Source organism: Pavona decussata, unplaced genomic scaffold, assembly GCF_977016875.1.
Source record: "Pavona decussata unplaced genomic scaffold, jaPavDecu1.1 SCAFFOLD_602, whole genome shotgun sequence".
Lineage (NCBI taxonomy): Eukaryota > Metazoa > Cnidaria > Anthozoa > Scleractinia > Agariciidae > Pavona > Pavona decussata.
Window position 1 is genome coordinate 2,074,383 of NW_028145860.1, and position 22,817 is coordinate 2,097,199.

Sequence of the window (22,817 nt, forward strand, 5' to 3'; positions counted from 1 at the left end):
AAAGGCTTTGGTGCTCAAGGGTACATTTGTCAAATTTTTGTCGAACAGAGTCTGCCACCATTAAGTCCCAACGAGTGGGCGCAATTCACGTTGGGTTTTTAGGATGAGAATTATCTTGAAAAAAATTATCCTGCGGGTATTTAATTCGACCATTTGTCACCCGCTTAGGGAGGATATATTTTGCAGGACGCTGATGAATCTTGATAGCTCTACGCCCACCTCGAAATTTAGTTCACTGGAACGGTTCTATGATTCCACTTATGGTTCAAGTTGTCAAAAATCTATTGTTGCAGATTTTCAAACGAGATATCTTCAATAGTTTGGCATTTAGGAAACCAGATTTAAATTATTCAAAAAAAGATGAACATCTTTTACACCTGCCATAGTTTTCTGTCGTGAAGAATTGACTCTTGTGACGTCACGTCATCGTTATCGTGCCAAGACGCATGCGCAAAACTCAATGTATCTCTCCAGAAGGGTGCGCTGCCAAATCGATGCTAAAGGGACGTTTGGTGCACAAATTATTGTCTTTACAAAGACGTAGAAACGATGTCTTATTGCCTTTGTTCGCTTTAAACTCTTTCTTATGTGATCCATCACCGTTTGTTCCATGTGTGCCTGAATTTTTGACGGGAAATCGCTGATTCTTCCCGTGCTTCGAGCGAGCGATCGCGACCTTGTTGTGTACAGCAAACTTGAGCTGAATTGTAAGCTAGTCCAATTAGCCTTTCACTGAAAAAGGCGTTAACGATCACAGAAAGAGTTCGACTTCATGGTGGTTGCTGCTTGAATTTAACATGGAGAACAGTGATTCGAAAAAAACGGGAACCCGGTAAGCGAACTGAAAAAAAATTAATAATTTGTCTTGTTATTTTCGGCGCAAGAGGTGTAAGCTGAATGTTATGCTCGCTATCTTCGCTTTGCTTTCGATTGAATGCAAATTATCGCTGTTCGCTGTGGCTCGTTGCGATGTGTTAAGGCCCTTATAGCTGGAATTTCTGCAAAATTTATGACAAGCTTGAGCGTTTTCACGTAGTGGTAAAAGTCTTTTATAAATTATATATTTACATGAGTGTTATTTTCAACACTCCTTTTTGCAGTGTTTTCAAGAAAACATCGCCGAATGGAAAGGTGAGATTGTCCATGTTTTTCTTTCCTTACGTTCATTGAATCTTTATTATTTGAAATACATTTGCTAAGAAACCAACGCTAATATTTTGTTGGTTATGTTTAAAATTCATGCATTGCTTGAAGATGTACTCTGTCTAGTCTCGTTGAAGAAGACTATTAGGCAAGTTTTTAACATTGAAATAAGCTTAAGTTCTTATTGATAAATTGTGGTATCGATTTATCATAAAGTTGTTTAGAATGAGTAATGAGCATTTTTTCCTTTAAGTTTTTTGGCCAGTATTTTAATTATAGAAAGCGAAGCTTATGAGACGTGCAGCTGTAACCTGAGTAATCTATATTTTCGTGCTCGAGATTTTTTTCTGTGAATCGAAACGTCGAAATTAGTTGATGGAATAATAAGGAAAAATAATATTAATGTTGCAATAAATATTCTAACCTTTTTATTTTTTGCTTTAGTAAAGTTGTTTTTATGTGTAATGTATTAAAATATGAGTATTAAATCGAAAAGATTTCTTTAGCTGGGTTATTTCATTGATAAAGGTGAAGTGCTCTTTAAATTCAATATTTTTGCACGTTAATTTATTGACAACAAAATTTGGAGGGTTGCAAGCATATCTTGAGCTGTCTTGTATAAAAATATTTAATTTTAAAAAAAATTGTAAGGTATGCCCAATCAGGAGCCATTCGTTTACTTGCCCCATTGTGAGGCAGCTGGTAATGTTCCTTGCTTCCTGGTTTAGCACAAAGGCTTCATTAAGGCCTTGTATATATGAAGAAAAGTTGTCAGCATCCTAGCTGTGCCAGCTTTAGCGAGCGTTTATATGGTAAAAAAGTTGTTGGCCGTATCAGTTTTGATTATCGGAAGATTGGGAAGAGTTTTTTCCAAACATTCAATATGATGGATCTCAGGAAGCTTGTCTTGGCAGTTTCAATACTTTCAAGTCTGATGATAGCATTGCCGATGGCTGTCCAGATGCTTTCTCTCTATTAACTTCAGCTTCAGAGACAGCAGGACTTCCTAATGGTTCTACTTGGATCAAGAGAGAATGCATTTGTTTGTAGAGGGAGACAATTACAATGGACAGAGGAAGCCTTGAGCATCTTGGAAGAAACCAGGTCGTACTGACAAATTAACGTTTGGCAAGGATATCTTCCCAAATATTAATGGCAATGTAGCCTTGGGAGGTCTTTGTGAAACTTGTTGAGGAACTGAGGCCTTTTGTTTCACCTTATCTAAGGGCGCTCAATCAAATGGCTCTTTTTTTAGTTTGAAGTAAATGTAAATAGTTATTGTAAAGCCCTTAGGGGAGTTACCATTAAAGTGTAATTTAAATAAAATTCACTGCCTTCTAAGGAAGTAAACCCTGAAGTGTTTACTTAACTTCAAAGATTAAAAGCTAGGTCATGCAATGAGAGCTTTTTAGAGCCTTGAAATACCAAAAGTGACTGCCAAACCATTTCCTTTATAATTTTACATCACAAATACAGTGGAACCCCAGTTTATGACCACCTCGTTAATACGATCTCCTTGTTATTACGATCACTTTTTAGTGCCCCGAGCGAGTTGCAAGTCCAGTCATTTCCTTAGTTTTTTTCACAACCTCATTAATCTGACCACCCTGTTATTTGCACCACGTCTTCACAGCCCGAAGATGGTCATATTATTGGGGTTCCACTGTATATTATCAGCAAAAAAGGTGATGAGAATAAAGAAAATCATCAACTAGGTGATATGTTCAATAATGTAACGCCAAATTCTGTGAACTAATTAAATTTAAAATGAAGCGTATGACAGTCAGTCAGGAGAATTAGGCTGCTACCTAACACGAGACCAGTAGCCTGTGGTGCCAAAGAAAATCCTCTGGGAACCTAAATTGTTTGAAACAGCACTGAAAACTTTACATGTTGGGCTCCAAACTTCTTGGCTTTTGGCCTTGTGGGCTTTTTGAAATTTTTCTTAGGCGGCAGCCTAATGGTTAGAATGATTACTTTGGTTTTGTTTTTTGACACTCGCTTGACAATTGAAGGGCTGGGAGCATAACCGACCTATGTCGAATTTCAGCCCGTTTTTCGATGTAGCTCGGATTTGTCCAAACTTTTGCATGTGTACTGCAATTCGATTGAAAACCATTGTCCAGTATTTTTTTCACGCCGCTTTGTGTTTCGTATTAATGCCATTGAGAAATTTTACCATCTTGTAAAGATATATCGGTAACATTATAGACACTGGATGACCAAAAGGACAATGCACTGAGGATTAAATACTTGTATTCAATATACACTCGTTGTCTTTGAAACACGGCACACGAAAGCGGTGTTTTTCGCGGGAGCAACGAAAAGAATGCTGTCACGCTTTTATTAGATTCTGTTACAAACTACTACGTACGTGACAGGAATGTCCCAAATGTAAACAGTTACATTCTCCAAGAGAAAATGTGTCCATTTCCTGGCGCAAAATCCAGCTTTGTCCCGTTTGTCGACATATCACTCTTGATAACGCAAAATACTAGCATTCTACACGATTAACAGGAAGACATGTAGCCATTTCAACGATTAACAACGATTAACAACGATTAACGGCAGTTCTATTAAAAAGGTAAAGACTATCTATTCTTTTTACCACCAGTCGGTGTTAACCGTTGAAAATCTATGTTAATCGTACTTTTATTGAATCATTGCCTTGAAATTGTCAAGTTAATCGTTACATACCGAATTTCAAGCGTGGCAAACCACAACTAAGGCTTGCAAAACACCTTGTATATGGCGGGATTTGTCTCTGATGCTCCCGCGGGATTTGATAATCGAATTGAAAAATTCGCCACGGCACAGTCATCACTACCAAGGAGGGATTCTTTGGACAACATTTCCACCAGTTCCTGTGAACTGCATTCGTCAATTTCGTAACTTTTCAAAAGATCCATAGATGTCGTGCGTTTTCAAACTTCACCAAACAAAAGCGAAAGCAACTAGCCAGTACGATACGCAAGTTGTTTATCCCGACTGCCTTGATCTATTTTGGGCTTATTACAACCCGCAAAAGCAAACCATGATATCATCTCAAACGTTACTTATAGCAACAACAACTAGTGCGACTAAACACGGCTTGTGGACAGTGGAAACTTTTAGCCTACCGATAATTTGGAAAACGACTCTGACGTGGACAAAACCTATAAAAAAATTTGCCTTCCAAGCGCGTTCACTTGTAGAAAAGCAAACTACCAAATCCCCCTCCCCCCCCCCCCCCCCTGACTCAATGTTGTCTTTTGGGTCACGAACAGTTTCCTGGCAAGCATCGCTTCCCACATCAACATTGCATAAGGGGGAGGGGGGGAGGGAGAAGTAACTGTGGTAGAATTATGAAGGGAGAAACAGTAAGTGAGTGGTTTTTTGGCTCTCTGTGTTCGGTTGCCATTGCATAGGGGGAGGGGGTGGGAGGGAGAAGTAAGGAAGTGGTTTTTGTTCTGTTCGTGTTTGGTTTTCTTAAGGAGTTTTGTCCACGATTGTAAAACCGCGAAATGTTTTCCAAACCAGGGAGAGCCAAAATTCGGACAAATCCGTGCGAAACCGAAAGCCGCGCTAAAATTCGACATAGGTCGGTTATGCTCTCAGGCCTTCAATTGTTGGTGATTTCCTTCACAGATCACAACATATCTGGGAAAGAGAGATTTTGTGGATCACATTGAACATGTTGATCCAGTAGGTAAGTTAATACTTGACACATTTCAGCGACATTGATTTGTAATGTTAGATACACTGTATTGATAAAGTGAATATATAATTTAATGAATTGAATCCAAATCTGAATGCAAAAATAATGGATTTTCATCGCTTTTAAGATCTCCATGTCCTATATTTCAGCACTTGATCATTCTTCAGGGATATGTCTTTCCATTCTGAGTTCCACGGAGATTTATCTTGAAATGTCTTGAAAATTGAGGACCAATCTGCAAGGGACTCTGTTTTATTGAAAGAGACCAAGTATAACTGCCCTCATATTGCGGGCTCACGATCATTGTCCATTGCGCAAGTGGACAACTGCGACCTGAAAACTATGACAAAACGAAGAAAACCCTATGGGCAATCCTAGACTTGGTGGCCATGCCCCCAGTAACAAGGCTTACACTAACAGTCATAGAATGATTATTCTGTTACGCGATTGGATTGGAATTTAGCATAATTATTATTGTTGGTTAAGGAAAATCAGAAAACCTGGAGAAAGGAACAGAACCATTAAGAAAACTCGACCAATTCTCGGTTTTTCATGTGACGTCACCAAATTCCTAGAATTCAAAACTGGGAGGCCTACAAAATTTTTACCTTTATTCAAGGAAAGATTACCTAAAAGTATGTCTGTTCACAATTTCTTAGCTCGATGTCGTGCTTCCTTTTGAAAATAGAGCAGTTTCAATTTCCGAGTTTCCATCGTGCGTGACATAAGGAGGACGGCTGTGACAGAGCTTTTCCGTATCTTAAAAATGACTGTTCGGGTGATTTTCAGCATTCTAAACAATTTAAGTTTGAGGAGAAATATTAATCTAAACATTCGAAAATTCACAAGGGCAAACAAACCTCTTTTCTGGCAAAAGTGAACTCCAAATGTTTTTTCGTATTTCCGGCCGCCATGTTTGTGCCCCTCAGAGGGACACAAACATGGCGTCTCCACACTAAGCTCTATAAATTTATGTGGAACATTTTGCCAAATAACTCGAGTACAGAATGCCGCACAGACCTGACACTTGGACAGATGCCTTATTTATTTATCCTCTATACCATGTCAATTTCTTGACTTCATTCATGGAATGGTTTCGATTTTTTTTCAATGGCGTGACAGTGAAAACCGAGAATCAGTATTTTTATTTCTTGCCAGTAGTTGAACTCTTATTTTCCATCATCCAGGGGTTTCATTAAGGCCTGGCTAGCAGGCAAATTGACAGTTTGTAAACACAACTTCCCCCCAGCTGCTTTAACATCTTGACCAGCTTTTTTTGGCAAAAACATATCCACTTTCAAATGTCCTACCCAGGTGCAATAGCCTCTTGGTTGACTTTTCAAAATCTTAATGAAACGCCTGATTATCATTGAAGTTGGCACTGTGATCTTGGAGGAATCATTTAGCTTATATGTAAATACTTTTATTTATAGATGGTGTTGTACTGATTGACCCTGACTATGTTAAAGAAGGAAAGAAAGGTTAGCATAAATACCATGATTTTGTAATGTTTAAAACAGGAGCAGCAGTGTTTTATCGGGATTTAATACGTTTTAGACCCAATAAAACATGTGCTGCGAGTTTTTTGAATGGCTTCAAAAACATTCCTGGAGAAGCATGTGTCAAGAGATTTCATAACAATGATGTTTTTATGAACGTTGAAAATTAGCATACGAGAAAAACATTAAACACCGCATTTTAATAAGGAGGAGGTTTTATCGGGTTTTAAAACCACTGCACGTGATGTTTTATCGACCATTTGATAGGTCAATTGGCTTATGAATTAGTAATGAGTTTTTGAAGGATAACTTAAAATGACAAAACCTGAATTGAATTTTCACTTAAATGATTGTCAGACTGAGAAAAACATAATATTTTTTTTATGGGGCTTTGTTTTTGGAAGATTTTGTAGCTACATGTCAAATGTAAGACAGATTTGAGCAATAACAAAAGTTACCTAAAATTAACACTAGAAACATCGTTGTGCTCATGGACCATTCTAGTTAGTTTCTTGAAATGCTATAACAAGCTGTGCAAACATGAGGCTTTCAATGAAACTTGAACCAGTTTTTTCTGGTTATTGAATTGTTCTAGAAGAGCATGCTAGTGTTATTTATAATCCCTTACATGCAAATGAAGCAATTTGTTGTTTTGTTTCAGTGTTTGCGCAAGTCTTGGCGGCATTTAGGTGAGGATTTTATCGGTAATATTCGAGATAATTTAGCTGCAAACATAATGTTAATTCATCATTAATTTTTGAATAAATTATCAAGTGTTTTATCATGAATTTAATGCAAAAAAAAAATAAATAAATAAATAAATAAAAATAAAATAAATAACTGCATCTGGATGTTCACATTTGTCAGGGTTTCCACAGTCAGGGAACAACATTTTTTCATTGTCGGGGAAAAATTGGGGGAATAGTGCATAAAGTCAGGGAATTTTATTTTTGTCTAGCCATAAGGTGTGCAAAAAAGTTCCCTTGTTTCTCAAGGTAATGTCTTTTCAAAAAATGTTTATGAAGGAATTGAGTTTGCGACATCATTTCTGACCTTGTTGTTTTAAGGGTTAATCTTGCATGGTCAGTGGAAAGCGAGAAGTCAGGGAAAACACAGGAATTGTTTATATTCTGACTGGCAAACCTAGTTTATAATTTTTCAAAAGTGAATGTACATATATCTTATTCAATAGTTTTACATATAATACTCGTGTAGGCAAAATGTCTGCGGGTATTATATGTAAAACCATGGAGTAAGAGATTTATTATTCCACTGCAAAAGGATTTTGTTATTTTGGCTTTTCTTTTCAAGAAAGAGTGTCGAAATACACCTGGCATTATGTATCTGTCTATCAGTTTTGATGCATGCGAATGACATAAACAACACAGGAAGCCAGTGAAATTGCGTTGTCCATATTCGCTCTGTTGTAAACCGGTCAAACCGGGACACTACAATGAATTACAGTCTTATATTTTGCGCGTTCTCTTGACCTTATTTGGTGAAATGACATAATACTGGAATGATAAATGTAATTATTATATTCACTGTCAAAAATTAATAAAATGCAAATATTGGGGTCTCATAAGGTGGTACCTCTCGGCTGAAGGAAATTTTTGGCTTTTGGCCAATTTATACTCTGCTAGCAGAGTTGTTTTGGTTTTTCCTAGATAATTCCAAGCCTTCCTCTTTCCCGACTTATCTAGAAAAGATTGAAGTGACTCTGGTAGTAGGGTAGCCACTTTATCAGACTGTTAAAATGTTAAGTCACATAGTGTTATTATTGGTGGTCTTTTCTAACAGGTTCTCAATTAAATTTTTGTACGCCTGTTGCTAGGTATGGACGAGAGGATTTGGATGTGCTTGGCCTCACATTCAGAAAGGACTTGTTTTTGGTATGGTCTCATATATTACATAGCTTCCTTACTAAAATTGGTCACCAAAATATCATGCAGCTTGCTGCGACTTTCCCTTGAGACCAGTAGTTGGAGAAGCTGACCAGACATGGCTTTAACTCTGCATGTAAGGCATAGAAAAATGGGCGCGGGCGCTCTAGAAATCGCATGCAACAGTTGTAAGCAAAAGTTGTACCCTCTAAATCGGTCTTTCATGTTTGATAAAAGAGTACATCTAGACATTGCCAAAGTACACAAAATTTTAATTCTTCGTTCTGTAAGCATGCTTTCAGTAAACAAGGAAAGAGGCACTGATATTTCTTTGTGGCATTGTGCAGTAATATTACAAACAGTATTTTTCTTCCCCAGGCTTGTATGCAGGTTTATCCGCCAAAACCAGAGGATGAGGTACCACTGACAAGGCTTCAAGAAAGGCTGCGCAAGAAGCTTGGAAACCATGCCTATCCTTTCAAGTTTAAGGTTTGAATCTTGCATCTTAGCAATGCAGTTAATTAAAATGCTCATATGAGTAACAGGGTTTTCCATGATTGAGTTCTGCGCTATCTGAAATGGTGTGTTTTGGCTTCAAGAGGACATACACCTCATTGCTCAAAGCTTAGAAACACTGATAAGAACCAGTGGGTGGAAACATAAGAATCTACAATGACAGCAGTCTGGAACTTGTTTTCCTTTAAATATGGAATATTGTTTAGATGTATAGCAGATGCTCAGTGATAAAGAAGCTAATGTGTTGTGTGATTTGTCTTAAAATCTGCATGTTTCTCATGTGGCAATTATTATGTTTGCATTAAAAATTGTGTTGTTTCTTATTTTGAGTACACTTGATTTGTGACGTTGTTTTGTGTGTTTTAGTTACCACCAGGTTCTCCATCATCAGTAACTCTCCAGCCAGCTCCAGGAGACACAGGAAAGGTATAGTGAACTTAAATGAACAATGATGATTATTGCCTTTCTTTTGTAACCCTCTCAAGTCCAAGGCCAGTGTCCTATTTGCCAAACTAAAGAATACAAATCAAAGTGCAATGTACCCTCTCTTAATCAGATGGACCTCTCAACACAAACATTTTGACAGGAAAAATGTGGAGATTACATCACCTTGACCACTTTCATTTGTCTACCTTAACAGTAAGGCTAAATTCTTACGCTGGTTGCTTTGTAGCAATTTTGTATCAATGAGATGGTAGGAACTGGTAGAGACAGTGACATCATTATGTCAGTCCCAGATAACAGAGAGATTAGAATTGCATTTACGGCACATGGCAAATGTGAAATTTGTCTTGACATTTTCTTGATAAAGCAAGTACGTACATGGGAATGGTGCAAAATAATATTTAACACCTTTGATTTATTTTTGTTTTTAGCCTTGTGGAGTTGATTATGAACTAAAAACATATGTCACAGAAGAGAAGAAAGAAAGGGAAGAGAAGCCGGAAGAGAAACCACATAAACGGTGAGTGCATTTATCTAGGGTGATGTGCTGACAACCTGTCCCTGGAAAAGCCATGATCATAGGAAGCAGCAGTCCAAAGCACTGTGGTTTCTGCTTCAGAGTCAAGTGAAAGGAAGAAAGAAGAAGAAATGGTGTAAAATATCATTATAGTCTAGATTTGTGACTGAAATGAAACAGTAGTACTTAGTATTGAAGATTGGTGTTTAAGTAAAAAAAAATGGTCATCTGTTTGGTAACTGAAGTGATAGAAGAATATAATCGAATCTCTTATCAACAAACACCTAGGATACTTAATACTTGATGCTTGATACAATAAAAACCCGCATACAAGAACATGTGGATTAAGAACACCCAGGCTGAAATTTGGTAAAAAAGGAGCATATATATTAGAACACATTCAGCCTGAAAATTGAAAATTGTTCTTATATATAAAAGCTCTTCCCTTTTCAGTTTAATAGAACAAACAGTGTCTGTTGCTTTACTGTGGTATTGCACTAAGATCTCTGTATAAATGTATTATTATGTATTATTATTATTATTATGTATTTCATCATAGTTAGTAAATCCCTTACAGTTTTTTAGAAGTAAAAAAATTAAGAACACTTAAGAAGACTTTCAGGCTGATTTCACCTAAAATACCCGATATATAAGAACCCAATCAGCCTGAACCCTGAAAATGGGTGTTGTTGTATGCGGGTTTTTACTGTACTACATGGGAGATATTGTAATGATGCTATTTACATTTAGTTTAGCTAAGAAGATAATAAACCTTTTTCAAGACTACTTTTGATTGTATTTTCTAAAACTTGGGCTTCTAAACTCTGGGTGCAGTGTTTCTGCTGGTGTTCATATATCTTTTCTTTTCTCCGCATTAGTTCACTCTCCAATCAAAGACTGACTCTTTTCTACTAATAATAGCACTGATCATTTGTACCAATCCTCTTTCTCCAGTGACACTGTGAGGCTTGCAATCAGGAAAATCACATATGCACCAGAGCTCCCATTACCTCAGGTTAGTCTTTTCACTGTTGAGGCTTAAAGCTTCAAGAACAGGAAACTGTCAATTCAGAGGACTTTGAAGTCACCCTTCTTTTTAATGTCATTTTGACTCCTTGTTTTTCTCCATTATTTTGTTCAAACAGCCGAGGGCTGAGACAGATAAAGAGTTCATGTTGAGTACACACAAGCTCCACATTGAAGCAACTCTGGATAAAGGGGTGAGTAGAGAAATAGTGAGCTACATGATTGTCCATTACTTCTCATTGGGAGAAACAGTGTGTCTTCTTTTGGTTAGGATTCACTTTTCTAAGAAGTAGCTGAGATAGCATATTTGTAAAACAAATATACAATCTCAGCTACTTCTCATTTTACAAATATGCAATCTCAACTACTTCTCAATAAACTAGACACCCATTTTTCAGGTGTTAACAACTGTGTTGCTAAGTGGAGGTTGGGTGCCTGTGATACCTAGGAGCTTCCACTGTTGGCAGCCAGCTCCTAGATGGAGACCGCTCCCATGGCTGGGAAATCCTGGCAACCCAGCCATGAGCCCCCATGCGGTAGGGAAGAAAGCAGGCACCCCTCACACTGAGAACATCAGTGGAAAAGGGGGAGGGAAGAAGCCGCTATAAACTGAGTCACAATGTTATGAAACGGCCACGTTGAAAAGCACGCTAAAAAGTACTAAATGTACTAGACCACGCAAAGATGCATGCTGGTCCCAGAGCATGATGGGTCCTGGTACATGCACATCTCGCAAAAGCCGCTGGCCAACGGGATGGAACAGGTGCTCCTTGTTGTTAACTCCGTTAAATTGCATTTAACTGCATGGAAAAAATGTCAGATCTTTAGCTGGCTATTTTTTTCTGGCTTCTGCCTGGTTCGTCTCTCCTTAAGGGAACTCCATTGGCTACCTATCCAACAGCGGATAGAATTTAAGATCTTCTAATTACATTTAAAGCACTCAATAAGCAGGCTCCAAATTATTTAACAGATCTTCTTATATCTTAATGAAGAGAACAAGACTTTTAAATTTGAAAGACATGTTTCGGCAACTCCTGTGCCATCGTCAGTTTACAGATGGAGTTACATCGATGAACAATATATAGCGGAAAATTAGAATAACAATGGTATGATACCACAACTAATTACAAAGAAAGATTAAGATTAACATGAAACAATTGTTGATTTAGAGAGGGTTTCTCCCAGTGAATATGCACTGCCTCCTTGACTTTTAATTGTGTCCATGTTGTTGCTTGATCTATGACAACAAAGCACTTGCTCGAACAAAGTGTCTGACACCTAGGTGAATCCTGTAGATGCCTGAAAATGTGAGAGGCCTTATAGATCAAGCAACAACACAGACACAATTAAAAATCAAGGAGGCAGTGTACAATCTCAAGTCTTATGGTGGTCGGTCGTTTGCCCTGAATTCTGCAGTTTTGTGGAACTCCCTTCCACAGTCATTGTGAGACTTGCAATCAGTCGAAACTTTTAAACCGAAAAGTAAGGAACATTTATTTTTGCGGGCTTACATGGAGCATTGAATTTACATTGTTGTTGTACTTTTTATGAATTACATCTTATTTTTAATAGACATAGTTAGGCAATTTGTAATTATAATTTCCTTTCTGTGAAGCGTTTTTGGACCACTGGGAAAAGACGCTATATAAAATAATGTATTATTATTATTATTATTATTGTTATTGTTATTGTTATTGTTATTGTTATTGTTATTGTTATTGTTATTGTTATTGTTATTATTATTAGTCCATTGTAGGTTGACTTCCAGCTCTGAACTAGTTTTCCGTAATAGATTGATGTTGGCTGTTTATAATCCATATTGCTGGAGAGAGAGAAAGTGGAGTAAAGTTTTGTGTACTTTTTAAATTTTCAACAGATGTATTATCATGGAGAAGAGATTGGAGTTAATGTTCACATTGCAAATAGCTCCTCCAAGACCTGCAAGAAAATAAAAGTTACAAGTAAGTACATAAAGAACATCTCTTAAGGACGGCGCCCACTAACAAAGAAGTATTTTTGTGTGGTTTATGACTATGGGGAGAAAGCAGACCTTGGCAAGGGCTATTGAAATTCAAAATAAAATTGGGGGTAACCGCACATTTTTAGAGATAATAAGCAACAGTTATTCTAAAAAAAGTAAAATACAAAGCAATGTATGGCGTTTGTTTTTTCCAAATTGAAGCTTTATTATTTCTGAAAAATGCATGGTTACCCCAAATTTTCTTTTTCGATACCAAGGGCACTTGCAAAGTTCTGCTTTCATTGCATAGTTTTAAACCAAGCAAAAATATCTGTATTAGTAGGCACCACCCATAGGAAACCCGAGTATCTCGAGATGCGCAGAACGTATGCGTAGGCACGGTCCTTAAAATCTGAAAAAGTGATTGACCCTCATAATAGTTGCATTGTAAATCACATGCCATGGGAATAGAGAATCATTCAACTTCTCTGTCACTTTAGTTTAGTTAAAAAGGAAGAAAAAAGATTAAGAATATTTTGTAAGATTAAGAATAATTATTTTGCTTATTTGTAAGTCTTTGCCAAACACAGAGGAAGAAGGAGAGTCAACAAGTGTTGATAATAGCTCAACTCTTCGAGATTTATAGATTAATTTGAGAGATTCAATGTTTAAATGTTGTTGGATGCTCAAAGCAGTTTCAGACAATATGAGAGTAGGGGTTTGTACCAACATAAATCCTTGGTATCTTTTCTTTCTTGGAAATGGGGGTTAGTTTCTAAAAAAAACCTGTGGTGCTGCATCGACTGGGAGTGGAAACAAATGTTTGGTTTAAGTTAAGGGACTGAATCGTTTTTTTTTTTTTTTTTTTTTTTTTTAGTACGGCAATTTGCAGACATCTGCCTGTTTTCAACTGCGCAATACAAATGTCCTGTGGCCTCTTTAGAATCTGAGTAAGTATCTTTTGCTATTACATTGGCCTAGCAAAACAGAAAGATTCTAAAACTGTTATCACAACTTGCTGTAGTATTGAATGCCCATGTTATCACAGAAAAGAAGCACTTGTTGTTTAAATTTGGGTGGTTGGCACTGCAGCTCAAAATGACTTAACCCTTTAAACAACAGTATCAACATGTACAATTTCTTCAGTGCTGATCACTAGTAGCACTTGAGGGGTTAAATTATTCTCACAATGACAAACTATTTTACTACAACTACCAGAATCCTCATTGTTTTTCCTTATGTAAATTTTGTAATCCCAGGGAGGTTAAATAACAGTATACCTAATTTGCAAGAGAAAACAACAAAGTGAATGGTTCTGTTAGTTGTAGAAAATGACGCCATCATAAAAATGGCCTGTTCTTATTACTTTTCATTTGTACATTATATAGGGATGGATTTCCAGTTGGACAGAGTGGAACTTTATCAAAAGTATATCGTCTTACACCATTACTGGCAAACAACAGGGTAAAGTTAACTTTGACTGTCTCAAGTTCCTGTATTATCTAGCCTGTTCCAGGCTCCTAGAGAGAAGCGCGAAGGAGAGGGCGAGGGGACGAAAACGAGGGGGGCTGGGGAGAGAAAAAGAGGGGAAGAAGAGGAGCCTGTAATCATTCTCTTAAACACCTCATGCCGGTATACCAGCTCCCGGTATACCCTCTGATTGGTCAGTTTTGACAGTTCAGACATCACTCAAAAGATATCGCGAAAGAATCTGAAAGAGTCAAAATGGCGAGTGTGTCACACGCGCGTGGTTTTGATGAGACTGAGTTTAATTCAATTTTAGAGAATTGTCTTCGAGATTTTCCGCAAGTTAAAGTACTCAGGAAGGAGCAAAAAGCGTGCCATCTCAATCTAGCTCGTGGGAAAGACGTTTTCGCCATTCTACCCACCGGTTTCGGGAAGAGCTTGATATTTCAACTGTTTCCTCGAGTCTCGAGTGCTTTGTGCTCAAATGAAGTCAAGCCGTTGTCAACCATTATAGTGGTTTCTCCGTTGGTTTCAGTGATGAGAGATCAGGTCGAGCAGTTAAAACAACTAGGGTTCTCGGCCGCAGCAATAGGAATTGGCCACGAATGTATAACAAATGCTATAGCTCTCGAAAGCAAGAGACAACAATGATAAGCTTTGAAAGACGAGGATCTGTTAGACACTCATATCCGTGATAAACAAACATGCTGCGGCAGTTTCAATCTTCCCGCAGTGATATGCAATAGCATAAGCATGAATTCACGAGTAAAGAAATCCACGGATCCTGTATCTTCACAGATAAAATTTATTTAGCGCTACCTGAAATCTTGCAGTTAATCCTATCTGCTAAACTTTAACAAATGCCACAGAGCTAGCATACACAATGGCATATCAAAATCTAATCCTAACGGCTCAGAATAGTCAGTAAGAAACTCTCCACTCAGTATATATGAGAATTCCCCCTCACGATCAAGATAAACACTATTAAGCAGAGCGGTCGCATCACGTTTTGATCAAAAGGGAAGAAGCTCTTATACAAAAGGAGAATCGCTTAAAGACATGCTTGCATTGTAAAAGCTTTTATCAAAACAACGCACACACAGTGGGAGTCGTGCAGGTCTGTCAACCGCATTTTAACATATTTAAACGTGCCATAAATTCTGGCCAGGATCCTCGCACAAATGAGGCAGCTGACGCTGGAAAGCTCTTCGTTTCATAAAAGCTTGAGAAGATACAACCAAGCGAAGACACAACATCTGCCAACACTAGAGTCTCGTCGCTCGATATCATAACGTCGCGTTAATAAGTTCCTTATTTCGAACGGCGCTGAACAAGTACACCCGGGGAACTTTCGTTCCAAGACACGTCAAATTTTTTTGGCAAAATCTACAGGATTTTGAGGGTTGAAATCTCAAACCCGGAGAACCTTTCGGTGTCTGCGACATCGAAGCGATGTAAGGACAACCGTGCGAACTTGAGAACTCGCGTGAGTACTCGAAACCCGGACAATGAAAAGTTTGACATTTTGACATGTTGACACATTTTGGAAAAAGTGGGCGGCATGAGGTGTTTAAGAGAATGATTACAGGCTCCTCTTCTTTCCCTCTTTTCCTCTCCCCCACCCCCGTCGTTTTCGTCCCCTCACTCTCTCCTTCGCGCGTCTCTCTAGGAGCCTGGAACAGGCTATGTATTATCATGCCAATGTGTGTATTGAACATTGTAATACATTGTGAGGAGTTAAAAGCTGATCTTAGACAGAAATGCCGCTATAAAAGAGGGCCTCCCTGGCAGTGGCAAAATAATCGAGGGGAGTGTCTCCAGGGGTTTGGATCCCTTTTTCAGATTTGAACTTTGTGCACTTTGTGTCTTCAAATTATCAAATTTGTTGATACTAAACATAGACAAAAAAACACATCACAGATGTAGCCTACCAGGGATTTTTGGTGAGTATTTCAATTTTGTGAGTCTGAGCAATAGTTCCTTGGTTTGAAAACCTCTAGTCAAGTGGGTATACCACGTCTGTGAGCCACTGTGTTCACACATTTTTTTCTCTCTCTTTTCTTTGGATTCTAAAGGAGAAAAGAGGCTTAGCGCTGGATGGAAAACTAAAACATGAGGATACAAATTTAGCCTCTTCAACGATGTAAGTGTTAATAGTATTCAGGATGGGAATAATGCCCCTCCCTCCAATCCCTCCAACCATACTGTTGTCACTCACCCCAGTTTCCCTATGATGAAAGTTCTCACCACAGGAAGGATAGACCTTTATCACACAGCGGCCATGTTGGGTCGCAGGAGAATGAAAAGCTTTGTTTTTGCACGGCAAGCCTCACACTGAATTCACGTCTGGCTGAGGCTTGCCGTGTGAAAACAAAGTATTTATTCCCCCGAGACTCAACATGGCCGCCGAGTGATAAGGGTCTGTTAGGGGGTAAAGGGTTGATGTAAATATATTCGGGTCATGAGCCTTGGCAAAAGAAGCTGAAAAGCTGTATTCATTTGCTCATGTAGGGAAATGGGAATTCCTGGAGTTTTGTGGAAAAAGTCAATATAAATAGTTGTGTAACTGACGTATTTATTCAGGAGTGCTGATTTTATTTTAGATTGTGCAGTTCCAGAAAATATCCATACTCCCCTCGCAGAAGGTTTTTTCTTTTGCAACCCCCATCCCCCAGAAAATTCCAGTTTAGCTTCATACATTGATTGTAAAGTTTTGACTTTTAAGAACTCCCTCCCCCTAGGAATTTCTGATGACCTTCCATGGGGTGGGTATGGATTTTTTCTGGAACTGCCATTTGTCATGTTTCTTCTTATAGAATGGATGGCAATACTCCGAGGGAAAATCTTGGAATCATAGTACAGTATAAAGTAAAAGTGCGTGTTATAGTCGCATATGGAGGGTGAGTTCATTTGATCTGAGATGTAGCTATGAAAAACCTTAGCAGATGCATAAATAAATCCATCCAGCTCTTTTGGTCGGTGCATCTTTAAAATAAACCTCCAGTATTTGTGGTCTGTTGAAATTTCAGCCAGTGACAAGATCTCTTTTAGACAGTGAAATTTGCCGGTAGTCGGCTCTTAGCTACATTCTTGTTTGATCTGTTGTTTTAGTTTCTGCGAGCGCTGTAAAAAAACTGAGCAGAACACAGAAATGAGCAAACAGGATTTTGTAAAAAAATCTAGGCCTACCATACAGTGATTAGGTATTTTGGTTTGAATCCAAAGTCTGAACAGTCAAATGAAAGCTACTGAGCTACTGTGGTACTGTTTGTTATGCTGTACAAGGTGGTTCTCACTTTTGAGTCTGTGGGTGAAATCCTAAAGTGTACCCATTCAAATGAAAGCTACTGAGCTACTGTGGTACTGTTTGTTATGCTGTACAAGGTGGTTCTCACTTTTGAGTCTGTGGGTGAAATCCTAAAGTGTACCCATTCAAATGAAAGCTACTGAGCAGTACTTTCCTGTGGTGCTGTTTATTATGCTGTACAAGGTGGTTCTAAATTTTGAGCCTCTGGATGAGATCCTAAAGTGTGACCATTCAAATGAAGGCTACTGAGCAGTACTTTCCTGTGATGCTGTTTATTATGCTGTACAAGGTGGTTCTAAATTTTGAGTCTGTGGATGAAATCCTAAAGTGTGACTGTTCAAATGAAAGCTACTGAGCAGTACTTTCCTGTGGTGCTGTTTATTATGTTGTACAAGGTGCTGCTAACTTTTGAGTCTGTTGATGAAATCCTGAATTGTGACCGTTCAAATGAAAGCTACTGAGCAGGACATGTACTTTGTTCCAATTTGAAACTCACACTCGTGAACTAGACAATCACGTCAAACGTTAAATTGCTCAAATGTTCTTTCTCCATTAGAGATGTGATACTGGAATTACCTTTCACGCTAAGCCATCCCAAGCCTCCTGAAGAGACACCTCCTCCCACACCAGCTCCACAGCCATCCAGTGAGCAGGACAATGCAGGTAAGTTACATGAAGCAAATTTCATTCGTGAGAGACAAGTCTTCGGATGTGTGAAGAGAATCTTCTTTTGAGTCTGTGGATTAAATTCAAATGAAAGCTACTGTGTAGTGCTTTCCTGTGGTGCTCTTTATTATGCTGTACAAGGTGGTTCTAACTTTCGAGTCTGTGATTGAAATCCTAAAGTGTGACCATTCAAGTGAAAGCTACTGAGCAGTACTTTCCTGTGGTGCTGTTTATTATACTGTACAAGGTGGTTCTAATTTTTGAGTCTGGTTAAAATTCTAAAGTGCAACTTTTTAATGACGACTGAAAGCTACTGAGGAGTACTTTTCTATGCTACTGTTTCTTTCTTTCTTGGACCCTTGTGTGCAAATATTTTCTTCGAACCTTCTATGAAGAGTTTGGTGCCTTTGTTGCAGGAAACTTTACTGTGATCATTGAAAGTGAAATTTGCACTTGTTATTGCTTAAACTAGTCCTGCGTTTGCGTTTATACAATGGGGATGTTAACTGGTATATTTTTCGCTTTTTTCTCAAATTTAGGGGCTGCTTCAACTGACGAACCAGCAGCTGTAGATCACAACTTAATTGACTTTGATACCGAGTGAGTATTGTGTATAGTTGGAAAATTCGTGTACTGTGCTTCGTGATTGGTTCCCTAAACTCGCGCCAATTTCTCAACCAATGAGAAGCAAAACCAAAACTAGTCGTGCCTTGCTCGCACGCGCTTTCCCGCGCTTGATACCGAATCCTGATTGGTCCATTGGGTTGTTTGCATCTGTTGTGTTTGACCAGACTAAATATTTTGGTTTTACGACTCTCATTTTCGAAACGTTCCTTGAAACCTATTTCCAACAGCTATTAGTCACCTTCATGTGAACATCGAAAACGGTTGTCTCTGAAACGGTACGACAGCAAATCGTAAGCGTTTTATTGGAAAAGCTCCCCGTAGTGATTTTTGTGAGTTGAAAATAGTCTAGCGCAAGTTCGTTGGACCGCGTTTGTGCATCTTTCGTCAATATTTCGAGGAATAAAAAAACGCGCTAACAAGCACACTATTTTAATTTTTTGAACGGTTTTCAGGTGAGTGTCGAAAGTAATTTCGCGTTTGCTTTTTTATTGCTTCTTTACTACGCACCGGCTTGTATAAGGAAGTACCCCCCCCCCCCCCCCCCCGTTCAAGAATGGTTTGGTTTTGATTTAACAACATTCGATTGGGAACCACTCCGTTGGCAGTTTGTGTGTTTTCATTTTAGAGCGGTTTCCAACCCAAAACCAAAGTAATTACTCTGGCCAATCGTAACAGATGTAAACAACACAACGAGCCAATCAGAATTCGAAGCAAGTACGTGTAATTGGCGCCAAGCGCGGGAAAACAAGTGCGGCCAAAACACGATTGGTTTTGGTTTGGATTCCCATTGGTTGAGAGAGTGGCGCGAGTTTTGTTGACCAATCGCAGGGCGTAGTAATGCAAAACCAAAGCAAACGCGAATATTACTTTCGACACTCAATTGAAAACCGCTCTCTCGATGTTTGTTCTTGTATTCTAGTGGCCCTGGTAAGAACAACGAAGATGATGATCTTATCTTTGAGGATTTCGCTCGACTCAGGCTCAAGGAATCCGAACATCTTGGAAGCGCAGACGCCTGACACTTAACTTGATAATTTGATGAGAGGGGAGGGTGGATAGAACATGGAACTGAGATACTTCGCGAACAGAGAGACGTAAATGCAAGAACTTGGTGTCTGAGCCAAAAATAGACTTTGCGAATAGCGCTGCATTTGCGTCTCTGGGAAGTGTAGTCTCATGGTTTGATATAGTGTATCATTTGGCTGAAGGTATTGGAATTAATAGTGTTCAAAGTATTTGCAGTTTTAAACAGGATATCTTAATGTATAAATTTATCAGATTCAGATTGAGTCATTATAGTTCCTAGGCCCCTTTATTTTCCTTGTCGCGCGTTTTTTCAAGGTTGTAGTTGGCTAAACCAGAAAAGGAGTCTGGAAACGAGATCTATTCGTTGTTAGTTTCCAGGCTCCTGTACACATTGAATGGATATTTATAAACAAGTCCATACTGAAGAATATGCTAGTTGAGGAAAAAAAGTCCAGTAATTTCGACCACATGCCAATTCACTCACAGCAAGTTTGCCCATAGGAAAGGTGATTGGTTCACGCTACATAATTCGTCCATATAAAGAAAAGGAAAGCTCTTAAATGAACAACTGTAATGAAAATTGAACTTTTGGTTTGGAAAAGTCAGTTAAGGACGGTGCCTACCAGTACAGAAGTATTTTTCGTGCGGTTTATGAGTATGCGGCCAAAGCAGATCTTAGCATGGGGTGTTGGAGTCCAAAACGAAAATTGGGGGTAACCGCGCATTTTTCAGAGAAACAATGTTTCTAAAAAGCACCAAAATATAAACCAATGTTTGGCGTTTCTTTCCAAGTTGAAGCTTTATTATCTCTGAAAAATGCATGGTTACCCCAAATTTTCTTTTTGGATACCAAGAGTACTTGCTAAGTTCTACTTTCTCTGTATAGTTTTAAACCACTCAAAAACATCCCTGTATTAGTAGGCACCATCCACAGGAAACCCGAGGATCTCGAGATGCGCGGAACGTATGCGCAGTAACAATAGTTGGGCACCGTCCTTAAAATTTGTTGCACTGTTCTGTAGCTACAATGTCTTTGCGACTGTGTTGAAATCTAGCTCTTAGGAATTGTTGTTGGGTTCAAAAACTAACCTACAGGACCTAGTAGAAGAGTTCTATTTTTCAGAACAGGCTTAGTACATTTTTTTAAAATAGACGCAAGGACGCAATAGCTACTGAAAACTACTTTTGTGATCCACAACAAGCAGTAACCCATTTAACCTAAACAGATTTGATTCTCACGAGACAGGAGACCGATATATAAGAACGGTTTGTGTACAAATGCAGGTTCTTATTTGCTGGATTTTGTTGTGGTGCGAGTTGACTTCTCTGTAGGTGAGTTTCTGGTGGGCGCTTCGCACGTGAGCGAATTGACCTGTGAGTAGGTATCCCAATGTGCCACAAATCAGTGCTTTTAAACTAGATGTGGTTAACACGTCGGTTGAAAAACTGGTCTTCTGCCTCCATATTTGATTTTTTTTTTTTCACCTTATGTATAAATGAGTACAATCAATGTTGATAGATTGTAAACAGTGAGAATTTTTTTTTCTCCTTGATCCGTCGTACAGACGCGTGGTCTTCGAGCGAAATGTCTGTAGTAGGTAAAAGGAAACTGAAAGTGCGGAGTGACTATGGGCGAAGCGCCCCAGCATTTCGCACCTTTGGCTTTTCGCCTCTGCCTCCTTAATTTTCGAGCGAAAAATGACTTGTTATGTAGTGTTAATGTATTAGGGAAGTTTAATAAACTGTTGCAGCCTTGAAATGAACACCATTTAACCTAGCTGGATATAAAACGCAGCGCCTATTCTTTTCGGATCTTCTTTTTCTTGCATAGCATTGTCCTGGCGTGTTGTTTTGCGAATCCTTTTAGCTTTAAGCTTTAACACAGTGCTATGGGTAACCTTGCGACAACTAGCATCTCTTCGCAAAAAGCTGAATACCGTATCTTTAGTTACGAGAATTCTCCTTCCTATTGATAAGACGTCAGTTATATTTGGATTTCTTCCACACTATTACATAGTGGAGTTGGTACAAACAGAAGAGCCTTGCAAATCCCCTCCTTACTGGAGAGAGGGTGGACAAACTACTTAAAGTAATGAATGAATTCATTATTAGCAAATGCCAAAAGAAACATGCCCAGAGTCATACGTCTGGACTGACAATTTCATATAACTAACTACTAAAAAAAAGAACTTATGCCATGGCATACGACCGATCCCTTGAAATGTTGATTTCGGGTGTGTTAGCCCAGAGCGATTTCATTTTATTGCAAACCGGTAAAACTCTCACTATCTCCCAACCTTCCTTCCTCCAACGAGGCTTAAATACAAAACTGAAATGGTTCCAATGCAACTTGGAAAACATGAGGTTTTACTGGAAAACGTCATGGCATTGTTGCTTTAAAATGTCCAAGAAACAGAAGCAACTATGGCTGAATTTTGTTGCATGTACTTGTTACAAACGCTGAAAGAGTAATGGCAACTTTGAGTAAGCAGACCACGTTTCGCGATGCCACCTTTTGTTTAACCCTTTCAGCACCAACTCAACATGTGTATTCTCCTCACTGTCCTCCATATATTTCTTATGCTACTAGTTGGGAGATTTTGTCTAAAAATCAAGGTATTTCATCTTTGGTGATTATTTCCTTTATTCTCCTGACTTAAATGTTGAATCAAGCAGCGACATTGTAAGGAGAAAATAGATGTTGGTCACCATTGGTCTGTTTTGTCAGGCTAAATTGAAGGGAGTGGGGGGGAGTAAAGCCCTGCATTGGGGGTGGGGTACTCCCTTATTTGGCCTTGACATGCGTCGTACCCCCACCCACCACCCCGGGGGATAATATCAAAATGTTTTTCCCATCCTAGTATTCAGTAAGCAAAGTTTAATTGGTTTTGCCATGGAGCGGTGGGATGTTTGTCAAAAATTTGTTCATGAGAGTGTGTGCTTTTCCTGGATAATAAAAATTACACAAGTGGGTTCTGTAGAGGCTGTTGTACTCTTCGTCGGCTGCTCTTCTTCTTTTACTCTTCCTTGACGAAGTAA

The 22,817-nt window shown here is 38.7% G+C and overlaps 1 protein-coding gene across 1 annotated transcript; it reads left to right on the forward strand.

Annotated features, from left to right (window-relative positions):
* Positions 1–450: 450 nt before the first annotated feature.
* On the forward strand, positions 451–21,541 carry LOC146449328 (beta-arrestin-1-like). The gene is made up of 19 exons (XM_085101801.1): positions 451–832; positions 1,101–1,131; positions 4,771–4,831; positions 6,274–6,321; positions 7,001–7,028; positions 8,174–8,231; positions 8,601–8,711; positions 9,105–9,164; positions 9,614–9,702; positions 10,654–10,714; positions 10,845–10,919; positions 12,602–12,686; positions 13,563–13,635; positions 14,074–14,149; positions 16,228–16,295; positions 16,969–17,052; positions 18,016–18,122; positions 18,665–18,725; positions 19,672–21,541. The coding sequence occupies exons 1-19, from the start codon at positions 798–800 to the stop codon at positions 19,769–19,771; spliced, it is 1,311 nt and encodes a 436-aa protein (XP_084957927.1). The 5' UTR covers positions 451–797; the 3' UTR covers positions 19,772–21,541.
* Positions 21,542–22,817: the final 1,276 nt, after the last annotated feature.

Excerpts from the sequence above, each read along its gene's own strand:
- LOC146449328 (XM_085101801.1), top strand. The coding sequence starts at position 798 with ATGGAGAACAGTGATTCGAAAAAAACGGGAACCCG. Across the intron at positions 8,712-9,104 it reads CCTATCCTTTCAAGTTTAAG|TTACCACCAGGTTCTCCATC; the intron begins GTTTGAATCTTG and ends TGTGTGTTTTAG. Across the intron at positions 10,715-10,844 it reads CAGAGCTCCCATTACCTCAG|CCGAGGGCTGAGACAGATAA; the intron begins GTTAGTCTTTTC and ends TTGTTCAAACAG.